The 12,650-nt window shown below is 45.7% G+C and overlaps 1 protein-coding gene across 1 annotated transcript in view; it reads right to left on the bottom strand.

The window, feature by feature from the left end:
- LOC115082483 (CBP80/20-dependent translation initiation factor-like) overlaps positions 1 to 9,822 on the bottom strand; it is a 44,763-nt gene extending 34,941 nt beyond the window's left edge. Inside the window, exons 1-3 of the mRNA XM_029586705.1 lie at positions 9,612 to 9,822; positions 2,437 to 2,460; positions 23 to 103 (exon numbers count right to left, since the gene is read on the bottom strand). Of these exons, the coding sequence (XP_029442565.1) occupies positions 23 to 103; positions 2,437 to 2,460; positions 9,612 to 9,791 (285 nt within the window). The 5' untranslated portion in view covers positions 9,792 to 9,822. The remainder of the gene's footprint in view (positions 1 to 22; positions 104 to 2,436; positions 2,461 to 9,611) is intronic.
- Positions 9,823 to 12,650: the final 2,828 nt, after the last annotated feature.

Below are 12,650 nucleotides of genomic sequence, written 5' to 3'. Positions count from 1 at the left end.
GCCAAAAAAGTACATTCTTTACCTGGTTGAGATTGTGGGAAGAGACTTTCCCTTTTGATGACGAACAGCTGCCATCTAACTGCTCAGAACAGTCCTCCGTCCACTAAAGGAAGATACAAAGACATTGTTTTGTAAATAACCGGCAGAGGATGAGTGCTCTGTCAACAGATGGCATAACCAGTGATCTATCAAGTTGTTCACAAGAGCCATGGAATACCTCTGCTATATATACACCATGATAAAATTACATCAAATACCTGTACATTTTACTAATTAAAACCACAACCCAATGAAAAAGTCCGGATGTTATTTCTTTCTCTAGTTAATGATATCAAATAATTAGCTGATAATATTTATCATGCAGGCACTCCAAGGACACCAATTCAAATATATTTGCTGCTGATTTTAATTATGTTGTAAACTTTTTCTGTATGTATTATTTATATTTTATGTTGAATGTTTAACTGTTTTATTATTTTTATTTTGTAAATTTGATTTAGTAACATTGATCTGTAAATTTGTCAATTTTACTATGTTTTATAGATGCTGTATTTTATTATGCTGATTGCTGACACTGTATATCCATTTTGAACACTGGTTTGGAAAGGCAGACTATAAGAATTAGAATTAAATTTCATTAAATCATAACTTTATAATTATTTGAGTTTCATTTCTAAGTAGCCTACCCCTTGCTCACCTATATTGTGTCTGCTATTGTGTAATGTCATCTGGGAAAAGGCTTTGGCTGTATTGTGGTTAACAGCACAGCAAATGCTAGAGAATACACAATTTGAGGCTACGGACTCACAACCTGGTCCTTCAGGCTTTGTAGGGCAACTCTCTCATATTGCAAAATGTTTCAAAATAGCCCAAAAGAAAAGGAATCAAAATTCATATTTGAAGGTTGAGAGAAAGTAAGATCTGAACCTGGCTCTTTGAAATTCAGTTCGCTGACAAAGTTGGCCTACACTTAGTTATGAAAAGAGCCAGGGAGAGAAAAAAAAATTCGGAAAGGCGAAAAACAGGAAACTGAACCAAATACTTTGTGCATTATTCACTGAAAAAGAGGCTGGCCAGAGGTTGCAGAGATGTGTCAAAAGTAGGAATGAAAGAGTTCTATAATCCTAAGAGACAGTTCCCAAACAAAGGTAACAAAACCAAAAGTGAGCAGAGCAATGAGGTCAGATAGTATGCACACGAAGACACGAGGGTACTTATAGAACTTCTGCCCAACCAATTACCAATTCTGTTCCATTACGCTTTGGAGACAAGAGTGGTTTCAGTGGACTGAACAGCAGATGTGGTCACTCTTCATAAATATCAGAGTAAACAGGAGGCTGGAAACTACAGACCAGGCAGCCTAACCATGGTCCCCCTCAGGGGCTAGGAACACCGTCTCCACTGAATCCCCGGCTGACCCAGGGAATGTAAAAAAACTGATCCACTGCAGCCCAGGAGTGCTTTCTTGTTTCAAAAACAGTTTTTGGTTACCAATTATTTTTAATCTGTTGCTATATAATACTTTTATGTAATTAAGCCCTACCAATCATTAATAATTATTTAGGTACTGTACATTTGGTTTCATTTCAAATATCATGGCTTTCAGAGGCTTTCTATAGTGATCTGTCTCTTGCCTCCAGTTTCTCTATCAACTGTACCCATAGCAAGTCTCTCAGAACAAGGTCCTTGTGAAAGTCAGCTACCGAGTCTGCTGCATGACATAACACTGACTGAATTTAGTGGCATCGCTGTATACAACACTGCACAGGACTGCATACATGACTATCATTTCCTCACCCAAAAGATCTTGCAATCTGAATTTCCAGAGGCAGAGATATGGGTTTTCTGGAAAATTCAGCAGAAAAAATTTCCCAAGCAAATTTTCTCATTAGCCTGAAATCTGCCTTAAATGTTTCCAGATACTTTTACTTCAATTTTTTTCCTGATGTCCTAAACAGATCTGTGATCTGAAATATTTAGTGAGGAAAGCACGCAGAAGCATGGCTCCAGGCCTGCATTCCAACATAGATTTGCAGAGGAGTTTGTGATGGAAGTTTGTGATGCAGAGGAGTTTATGGTGGGTCTTGTGGCTGGTATATGGGGGAGTGTGTGGTATGGGGAAGCGTGTGCATGGAGCGTATGGGTTATGGTGGGGGGGGATATGTGTGCAGATTATGTAGGTTGTGGGAGGGATTAAGGTTACAGGTGAGTGGAAGTATGTAGTAGTGGGTGGCAGGTGAGCAGGGTGTATGGGGAGTTGGGGTAGGATGCATGTGCTGCTTGAATGTTAAGGAGCAGTATTGGATTTATTCTTGGAATACTGTTGCATTGCATGGCCTAAATGAGGAAATAGAATGGACCAGCATTATTTGATCATTTGATTATTTGTGAATATAGCAGTATTAATCTGTCACTTATTATGATGCACATACTCACGTTCAATTTGATTGGTGTATTTTTCTGACACCCGTGAAGCAGATACCGATAAACCGGCCGGTGTCAGGTGGAAGATCAATGTGGTGAAGATAAATGTTAGAATTAAGTCATTTTAAGTGCAATTTTGTAAATAAACAAACTAGACAAAAAAATACTTTATAATCATCAATCTCCATAATTATGAAGAAAAGCTAAGTTCATTTTGGCAATTCATCTTCAGGAATTCTGGTCTCCATTTAGACTACTGATGCATTTCTTACAGTGATTATTTTTTATATATTTTGTATTATTTTACCACTATTGGTTTTTTCTCATCTGATTGTCATATATTTTACTTGAGTCTGCTGGACAAAATGTCTCCTGGTTACGAAAGGAAGGGCATGGAGGGACCATATAGTATTTAATAAAACCTCCAGCTAGGTAACAAACCAATCCCATTAGTGACCACTACCAAAGGTAAGAAGCCAATGGAAATGCAAGCAGGTAAATGTATGAAAGTGCAGAAAATTAAAAAAAAATATATATATATACTGTTCAATTGATCTCTTTGTTGAGACACAAGAGTAAAGCAATGTAATCCCCACCCTGTAGATTCCTGGGGGGTGGGGGAGGAGATTTCTAATACTGAGAATTTAAGGACATCCAAGTCTTGTTGAAATTCTATGCAATGTGCGACCAAAGGTGCTTCAATCCTGCCGTGCTTAATACAGCTGCAATGTTCCCCTAAATGAACACGGGAGAGCTCGTATAGTCTTTCCAACATAAATTAAGGGGCATAGGCACCAAATGGCAGATGTGGCTCGCAAAGGTAACCACGGCAAATGTCCGGATGAAATGGAGGAGACTAATACGGCACCATCAAAAGAGTGAGCATTGCCAGTAATGTTTCCACATGGAAAACGTCCTTTAGGCATAATGCCAATCTCTTCAGGTGCCACTCTAGGTTGAAAATAGGAGCAAGACAGCTGAATCACTGATTCGGTCCCTTCTTCAGGACAAAAAGAGGAGGAATATCAAAGACTGGGTGTAACCAAAGAATATCCCAGTCTTTTCTAACACTGGGCTGACGTCAGACAGCACACCTTTGCTGTCTGACGTGATCAATGGACGATACACTATGGCAGATTTGTGGATAGAAGAAATCATAGACTTTATTGAACTGCATAGCCTTGGCGTATTTTTTTAAGAATTTTTATTCGTAACAAAAAAAACCCAAACAATAGTAATATATAATATGCCCAAGGTCCATGCAGGGGTCTCTAGACTCATTCCCCTTTGAGAGATTTGGGGCGGGGGGAGGGGAGCTGCCCACTAAAACAAGTTCCCCCTCACAGTCATCAGAAAGTGAAGACAAACTCGGAAGTCCTGCAACTGCGGAGACCAGTGAGAAAAAAGGTGGGTGTCATGGAACCCAGGAGCTGAAGATAATCCCAATTCCTTGGGACTCCTTGGGAAATAAAAGCTTGCATCTGACTCTCTATTTTATCCATTCTTTCCTGTATCAGAAAAACTTGGCCAAACTTGGTATCAAAAAGAGCTCCTAGATATTCTAGCAACTGAGAAGGAACGAGATTGCTCTTTGGTAGGTTCACTATCCAGCCCAAGTCCTCTGGGACTTGTACCACCCTGGAAGAAACCACCTGGCATTTCTGGAAGGAACTGGCTCTTATCAGCCAGTAGTCAAGATACAGACGAACCACAATCCTTTATTTCCATAAGAAGGCCACGAGCACCACCATCACCTTGGTAAAATGCCGGGTGCTGTGGCAAGGCCAAAGGGAAGAGGCCTGAACTGGAAATGTCCCAGAATCCAGAAGCAAAATAAACTTCGATGCTCTTTCCTGATGGGAAAGAGGAAATAAGCTTCTGATAGATACAGAGACAAAATGATAACTTCCCTGCAACCATCACAGAACGAAAACTCTCTGTACAAAAATGGGGAATATGGAGGCATTTGTGGATTCTTTTCAAATTAAGAATAGATCTGTAAGGACCATACTTCTTTGGAATTACAAAGCAGGTAGAGTAGCAATCTTGATCCTGAGCCTTCCACAGCACAGAACCACAGTCTTTACAAACTGGAGCCTTTTATAGAGTTGTCTACACCGCATGTCTTTTAGACTGGAACACGCAAGGAGACACATAGGTGTCAGAAATGAAAGTGGTGAACTCTAGGAAATAACCACTCTGCACCACATCTGAAGTGATGTGGGTTGAATCTTGATAATACCATTGAAGGTGGCTGTCCACCAGGACCACCAAAGATGAGATACATTGCGCCTCATTCGGTTGCCCAAGTAGACCCTTCAGGCTTCACAAAAAGACTAATTCTTCCCTCTAAACCTGCTCATCAGAGCAGGACTACTTACCCAGCCTGGACTCCCTGAAACGGCTATGTGTTGTGTTTGTGGTATTGTGGACCCTTGGTCGCAATGGAGATGACTCCACCCATGGGGAGGAGCCCCATGAGGAACCACTGCGATAGGCTGACACAGATAGCAGACACAGTATGGATAGAGTCTTTATTGTACTGCTGTAGATAGATGGTAAAAGCAGGAAGGTAAGGCACTGATCCATGAAGTGCCTGTTATGAATTGGTCCCCCCGCAAGCAGGCACAGACTTACCCACGCAGCGTTCTTCGCCGATGCGGCAGGATGCCGCCATCGGCCTGCCCATGCGGCCTGGAGGCCGCCCTGGAACTTCCTTTGCTCCGCGGTCGGAGCCGCAGCCTCCCACGGGGCTGGGAGTGCCCCCAACGTCATCAGGATCTTCGCGGCTGGAGGCCGCATAAGCCCCGGTGTTTCCTGGCGGCTGGAGCCGCCCTCGGGGCCTCTGGCAGCGGCTGGAGCCGCTGCCCTCGTCGAAGCCTGCGTCCAGGCTCTCCTCTGCCTCCTCTGCTAGCGTCTGACGCCAGATGCTGTGCAGGCCGCTGTACTCGGTCCTGCACAGCCCTGCTTCTGCTCCTGCTGCTAGGCACGCGGCCGCGTCTCTCTGCCTTATTTAAAGGGCCAGACACAGGAAGTGTCTGAGCCCCACCTCAATGACTGTTTCCTGCCTGAGCCCTATAAAGGGCTGCTTCGCTCATTGTGCCTTGCCTTGCTTCGTCGTTGGTCTTCACCCTGGAGGCTCCTGCCTGCCAGGGCCCATGTAAGGTCTTCTTCGTGGAGCTCCTCATCTTGATGTCTCGTTCCATGTTCCATGTCTTTGCCTGAGGTCCATGTCCAGGTGTCTTCAGCCTTCGTCCTGGTGTTCCTGCCTTCCTGGATGTTCTTTCCTTCACTCCGCCTCGTCTCTGCTCTCGAGCCTTCTGGTACCGGTAGGCCGGGGGTCCCTCAGATGTAGTATGCCTGGGTGGACAGCCTGCCGGTAGATGGTTGTCCTGTGCTCCTGAGCCGTCTGGTCCTGATGTGCCTTCCTGTGCTGTCCCGCTCCCGTCGTGGTCCGCGACCAGCCTTGGGGCTGTGTAGGGCGCGTAACGGACAGGGTGGTCCGAGTAGGGCGCCCTGAGAGACAGTGCCAATGTCCATGCCTAGTGTCTCGCCTTGTGATGCCAAGTGTCTTCGTCTGCCTCAACCCAGCCAAGTGTCTTCGTTCCTGGATGCCGTTGCATCAGCCATGTGTCTTGTTCCTGGATGCCATTGCATCAGCCATGTGTCTTGTTTCTGGATGCCGTTGCATCAATCCACGGTCACGTCTTCATAGTCCTGGTGTCATGTCTTCAGCCTAGTGTCTTCGTTCCATGTGATGCCGTTGCATCAACCACAGTGTCTTCGTGTCAAGGCCCATCTACCCTCAACCTCAGGCCGGTGGTTAGTGTGCCCTTGGGCCTCAGCCCGACCCAGGCCATCCCGGGCCGAGCCAAGGGTTGATGGTGGCCCCGCATGGCTGACGGTCTACCCTCCGCCAGGCCGGCAAGCTCCCAAGGCCAAACATCCGAGGATGTTGGAAGGTGAATGGTCCTCCGACCATTCCGGGCCCTTTCGGACCTGCCGCGGCTGGTAGGTGGAGTTGGAGTGCTAGATCGTAGAGGTACTCACAGAATGAAGGCGTCTTCCTGGTGGTAGAATGGTGGGATCGTAGGTCCATGGTGCAGGATATAAAGGTAGATAGGCCCTCGAGGAGCAAGTACCCAATGGTCCAATATCCTGAAAGTAGAATAGAGAGAAAGACTCCCAAGGAGCGGTTGTCTTAGTTAGTGAGGAACCCTGAAGGGAAGTTGGAAGCTAGAGACCCCCGAGGAGCGGGTGTCTAGAGCTTCTTACTGGACCAAGGCCCTTAGCGTGAAAGCGGCGTTTAAGCATGCAGCTTAGAGCAGTCAGAGTAGCGAAGCGAAGTCTTGCTAACTCAAGGTGGTAGCGGAAGCGGAGGCTAGATATACCCGGAGGTACTGACGTCATGCGGTGGGGCCGCCCCCCAAGGTTCCCGCCATGATGTGTATTTGAACGTAGGAGATGTGCGCGCTCGTGCCCTAGGAGGCCACGGGAGTGAGCATGGCGGATGGGGACGCCCATGCTGGTTTGGAAACGCCGAGACCCTCGGCACCGGAGGCAGCCATCTTGCCCAAAGAGAGAGAAAGGGGAGAAAAAGAGGTAAGGCAGAGCGGTCGCAGCTGTCTGTGACTGACGGACGCAACACTATGACCTCTGAAGCATGGAGAGGCTAAACAGCCTCTAACCTCAGAGATCTTTTGAGGCTTAATCTCTCCTAGATCTTTTACCAATTTTTCCAAGTCTTCTCCACACAACAACTTGGACGCTGTATCAGTCCCTAATGATGCAACTGTAATAGCCTCCTGGCTGCAACTGCACAGGCAATCAATCAATGTAGAGGCAATCCCAATAAGGGCCAAAATGTTTGCCCCCAATTCTAATAGGGCTGCCTCATGACTCTCCAGGAGCTGTTGTACTCAGTATAAAACTGCCCGAGCCACATATCTTCCAAAATGGAACCTCACTTGCCAAAAACGAAGAAGTAAGGAATGCTTCAAGACGGACTAGATCTTCCTTTCCTGAAGAACTTTGAAGTGTGTGCCTCTCAGGATAGTTGGTTTGTAGGTTACAGCCAAAACAAGGGCATTGACCAACATCATCCTAAAATATTGATGTCAGATTTCCATTGGCAGTGGATAAAGTTTGTCCAAGGTCTTTTCATCTTTGAATCCCCCCTTTGGGGATTTCCTTTCTGACAGGAGCATTCCCTGTACTGCCCTATGGAAGGTCTGGTGTAATAAAACAAAGAATTCTGGTAGAAAACCCACTTGAGAGGGGGAAAGAGAGACTCAGGAGAGACCCAGAGATAACACTGTAAGATAAAAAAAAGATGCCAGATCAGCCTATGGGTAGAAACGGCCCTCAAGAAAAATTCAAAATGGTGGTCATTTCCACTGCAGTGCAGGCCTCAACAGAAGACGAGGAGAGCAAAGGGCCTGCTCCTGCCTGAAGAAGTGCAGGGGCGTGGAGACTCTCCCAATCAAATCCCTCCCTACCACCCCCCCCCCCCACTGCATGCAGAGCAAAAGGAGGCAGCCACACTGCCAGCAAGTCATCTCCCACAGCACCCACACCAGCGGTCCTACTTGCACATGCTCAAAGTATCCACAGCCTGCCAGTGCTCACTCCCGATAAAATGGAAATGAGCAACCAAAGCTGATCCGATCAGTAACCCACTGGTTGGGGAGAAAGGAGAAAAAGATCTGAAAGATGGCTTGATGAAAGGCACCGGACCCACCTGGTCCAAAAAAACCCTTCTCCAAATCCAACCACAGACACAGGCCAACTTACCCCTGCATCCACCAACCACTGATCTGCTCTCCTTCTGTCACCTGCTGTTTGTACTTTTCTTTTTTTTTTTTTTTTTTTACATATTTTAATAATAAATATCAGAAGATAGAGAGAAGGGAGAAGTAGGGAAGGAGAAAGGCTCAAGATGGGAAAAAAGCAAAAACCAACTCCCCAGGAGGAGCGCCACCTGCTCCAAGGAAAAACTTTTTTCTGAGCTAGCTTGCTATCCCCCCAAGCTCAACCAGACCCCACAGGGAACCTGGAAGATAAATAATCAAACTTGCTCAAACTGGCACAGATCCAAGGAGCCTGACTCCAGGCAAGCTCAGCCAGGGGACATAATGAGAACTGTTGCCCCAGGAGCCAAGCTGAGAAGCACTCCACCAAAACAGGCCAAAAAGCAAAGCCTGGGAGCTGGAAATCCAGAAGTGCTACTATCTGCTGGAGACTGAGAATACTGGCTTTTGCCTACGATGCACCATCCTATATATACTAGTGATGATGTCACTGGGAAAGGTGTGTCTTGTCTCCATCTGCTAACTGGCGGTGTAAACCCAAGCATCTAAACTGGTCTAGAAGGATAATGTCCTAAATAAGTATACCATAGAGGAGAAACAAGGGAGATACAATAGAGGCATTCAAATGCCTCAAAACTATTAAAAATGCAAAGAAGAAAAACCTTTTCAGTGGAGAAATCTGGAACAAGGGGACACGACATGAGACTCTCCGGGAGTAAATTTAGGAGAAACATAAGAAAACAAAACAAAACTTCATTTGTTTTTCAAATGAGTTAAAATTTCCCATTTCATTTGAAACAAAAGCACATCCCTATTAGAGAGGTGAAAGGGAGAGCTTGATTTACCATCCTGTCTGAAGCCAGAACTCTCCTACACGTTCTGGCCAACACATCTCAACAAGACAACGCACAAGCTTGCTATTCAGGGTAGGGATATGAGCTACATAGCCTATATGGTCTTTTCCTGCCATCGTGTTTCTATGTTGCTATATCCCTGAGCATCTCGCTTATTTTTTTTTTTTTAAACAAAGAGTTTTAATCCTGCTTCGGACATAGTTAACACTTGCCTCCCCAAGAGGGGTCAGGTGGCAGGGCATTAATCCCCTCCATATTCTACATCTTACATCTTCTCAACATCTGCCAAGAAAGTCAAGAAGGGAGCATGCCTGGTTCATGTCTCAGACCCTACCCGGGATCTAAAAGATACCAGACCAGTTATTTCAGAAACCTTTGTAATGAAAGGTGAGGCTACAAAAAAAGAACAACAATTCACTTGTGACCGACTGTAAGAGATCTCTACACTGTATCCCCAGCCCACGTAGCTCCCCCGCCAGACAGGTCCCCCCCACCCCCCACCATCTACAAACTCATTGCCTACCTGAGACACGCTGGACTGGGTTTTCTGGCTCTCCTCGTCTCCTTCCGCCTTGTCTGTCAGTATTCCCTGCACTTGATACTCCAGGACGTAGCTGTCGATGAATCTCTCCAGCTCCTCAATCTCCTGAGAGCAGCTGCTTCCGGCCTTCGAGGAGGCCGACGCCACAGAAGAGTTCTCCATCGCTCCAGGCCAGCAACGGAGCACGAGGAGGGACCTGGAAAAAAAGAACCAAGAGTCCGGTTCATTTCTTTCCTCTCCAGCCTACCAAGGTCAAGCCAGCCGCCCGGCAAAATGCTCCATTTTTCCTCAACAAGGGTACTTGAGAGGCATGCATCGTCTCAAGTAAATTCAGCACACCCTCGTTATCAGGCCCCCCCCCCCCCCCCCAGATGCCTAGTTTCAGCATTTCTAACAGGTGTCCTCGCAAAATCCAGGCGCACCAATCTATATAAATAAAAATGTAAATGTTTGTTTGTTCAAAATCTTAAATCTACGAAAGTTCTTCACCGATTGCTTTGAAATTTTGACACAACGTTGCATTCGATTTCGTGAGTGTTTTATTTACCTGTATTATAAAGATATCACACCTGTGACAGGTAAAAACATGCTTTTTGGGAAAAAACAGCGCCACCTGTTGGACGTAAAAGCGACACACGCTATCTCTGACCGACGGACCGCAAATGCGCAGTAGAGAGCAACTCTATCGCGCATGTGCGGACCATAGAGCTCTGCGCTACGTGCTGGGTGTCACAGAGGGGAGGAGGAAAGGGCAGATGAGTCGCCGCTCCGAGAAACGGCTCAGCCCTCCGCCGCTGGGGAAGGGGGGAGGGAGTAGGGACTGCCGGACAGTTACACACAGGAGGAGGAAAGGGTAAAAGAGTCGCCGAGCCAGTCCTTCCACCGCCGGTGAAGGGGGGAGGGAGTTGGGACGGCCGGAGCAGAGCTAATGCGCATTGTGAAATTAAACCAGACTGAGCCACAGCAACGCGTGGCTGGGTACAGCTAGTATATTATAAAATAAAGCTACACGATATTCCAGTGGGAGTCTCTACTCCCCACAGGCTGCTTATCTCCACGCACAAGGCGAGTGCCAAAAAAAGGTCCACAAGAGGGAAAAAAAAAAACTACAAAAAAGAACCCTAAATAATGATATAAAGCTGTAGTGGGTAATACGCAAACTGTATTACATTCTGAGTATTTCTCCTAAACCGCTGACGTCAGTCATCCATTTAAGATGTTTTGTCATTAACAGACAATAACGAGTAAAAATAAGAGGGAAATAATCTTTTATTATTCAAAGCTAACAGACCTGCATTACTTCTGTCCAGTGGCGCTATAAAAAAAAAAGGATAAGTTCTAGTAGCAGATCTCTTGGACAGGAGCCACGTGCACCGACATCTTCAAGCGCAGCTACTGGCACAACCTTCCTATGAAAATGCTGCCTGTTCTAATACAAAGGGGAAAAAAATAATTAAAAAAAAAAAATCCCCACTGTGACATGGTGCAAAGCTTGACTGCATTCACAAAAGGTAATGTAACACCCTTATCCAGCCGCCTCTCTCTGTCAAGAGATAAATTTCAAACAAATGGATACCCAGTCGATTACACAAGCGTGCTCTTTTAATGAATGAAACGGATCTAGTTAAAGGATGTATCCATGTGGCAGGTGGACTGACTAGCAAGGGAGACAGACGCTAATGTGGCTGAGGATGCACTCCCCCCTTCAGATAGTGCCCACCAGCGAGAAACCACCGAGGAGGGGCCGAAGTCTGGCCTGTCCAAGACAACCATGGAGATCTGAAAACATGGTGGTTCAGATAAAGATAACTGTTTTCAGCATTTATTTATTTGAAAATGTTTATATACCGCCTTTATAAGTAAGATTGATCAAAATGGTTTACAAAAAAACATGAGAAATAAAATATAATTATAAATCATAAAAATAAAATAGAAGAAAAAATATACATAAAACTAGTTAATAAAAATAATTAAATGAGCGTTATTTTACAAAACAAGAGAAAAGAAGGTATTGCCTGTGAAACTATAAACAGAAATTAAAACACAATATGATTGTTTATTCATTGTACCTGTTCGTTTAATGGAATCTAAGATAAGCAGCACTTTTTAGACTTATCCGGCCAAATATTGCTTTTGTACACAGACTTATCCGGCTAAGTAGCACCTGCTGCTACTTAGACAGACAAATCAGAACTTAGCCAGATAAGTGCAGCTTATTTATTATAAAAGAGCCTTCTGTCCTATATATTTTGTTGACCGTGACACCATTAATGGTTCATGAATTAAGATTTTTTAATGTGGGGATCATATGGCCAAAAGAGTTCAGTGAGAAATAACAGACTAGATGGTTGTAATAAGCATCTAAATATGAGAAAATCAAGTGCAAGTCTCCCGATATCAATGCAGTATGTTATTTCCAAGAATCCTCATTCTAAGAAGAAAGTAAAAAGATGGCGCTGGTGTGGACAGACGTGATATGGGAGACTCCCGCATTTGGGACTCGTTTTGTCTGAACATTTTTGCTTCCTTTCTGCTATGGCCCCCAAGGAGAAAAGGGAGATGAAAAAAGTACTTTCCATCCCCCACTCCGAGAGAGAGACCTCGATGCCCTTCCTTCACCCTCCATTTTCCTGCTTCGGAGGCACTGGGAATAGCCATAGGCGGAACTGCAGAGGAAGCTGCCCTCTCGTGCAAGCCCCAATGCCAGGGAGATCCCTCTGGCCCCTGGACCCATGAAAGCAGCGGTGCAAGGAATGTTTGGAGCCACTAAAGAGCCACAGCAAATCTCACTGCTTGGGGTGCTTAAGCTGGGGGTGGTTCTAACCCCTGCCAGGGTACTGGCACCGACCACAGAGTCAGCTGTTTCATCCTTTGCAGATCTCGGTGGATCCCCAGGAAAAACGGCCCCAACCAGGGTCGAAAGTGGAAAGTTAGGGGGGGGGTCTCAAAGGGGTGAGTTAAGCCTGGCCCAGTTTTACTGGTGTGTGCCCCTCCTGAATCCATGCTGGGCCCAAGTCTGGC

The sequence above is a fragment of the Rhinatrema bivittatum genome, unplaced genomic scaffold, assembly GCF_901001135.1.
Source record: "Rhinatrema bivittatum unplaced genomic scaffold, aRhiBiv1.1, whole genome shotgun sequence".
In the NCBI taxonomy this organism is placed as follows: domain Eukaryota; kingdom Metazoa; phylum Chordata; class Amphibia; order Gymnophiona; family Rhinatrematidae; genus Rhinatrema; species Rhinatrema bivittatum.
Note: the sequence above shows the minus strand (reverse complement) of the source record. Positions and strands in the feature narration are given on the sequence as shown.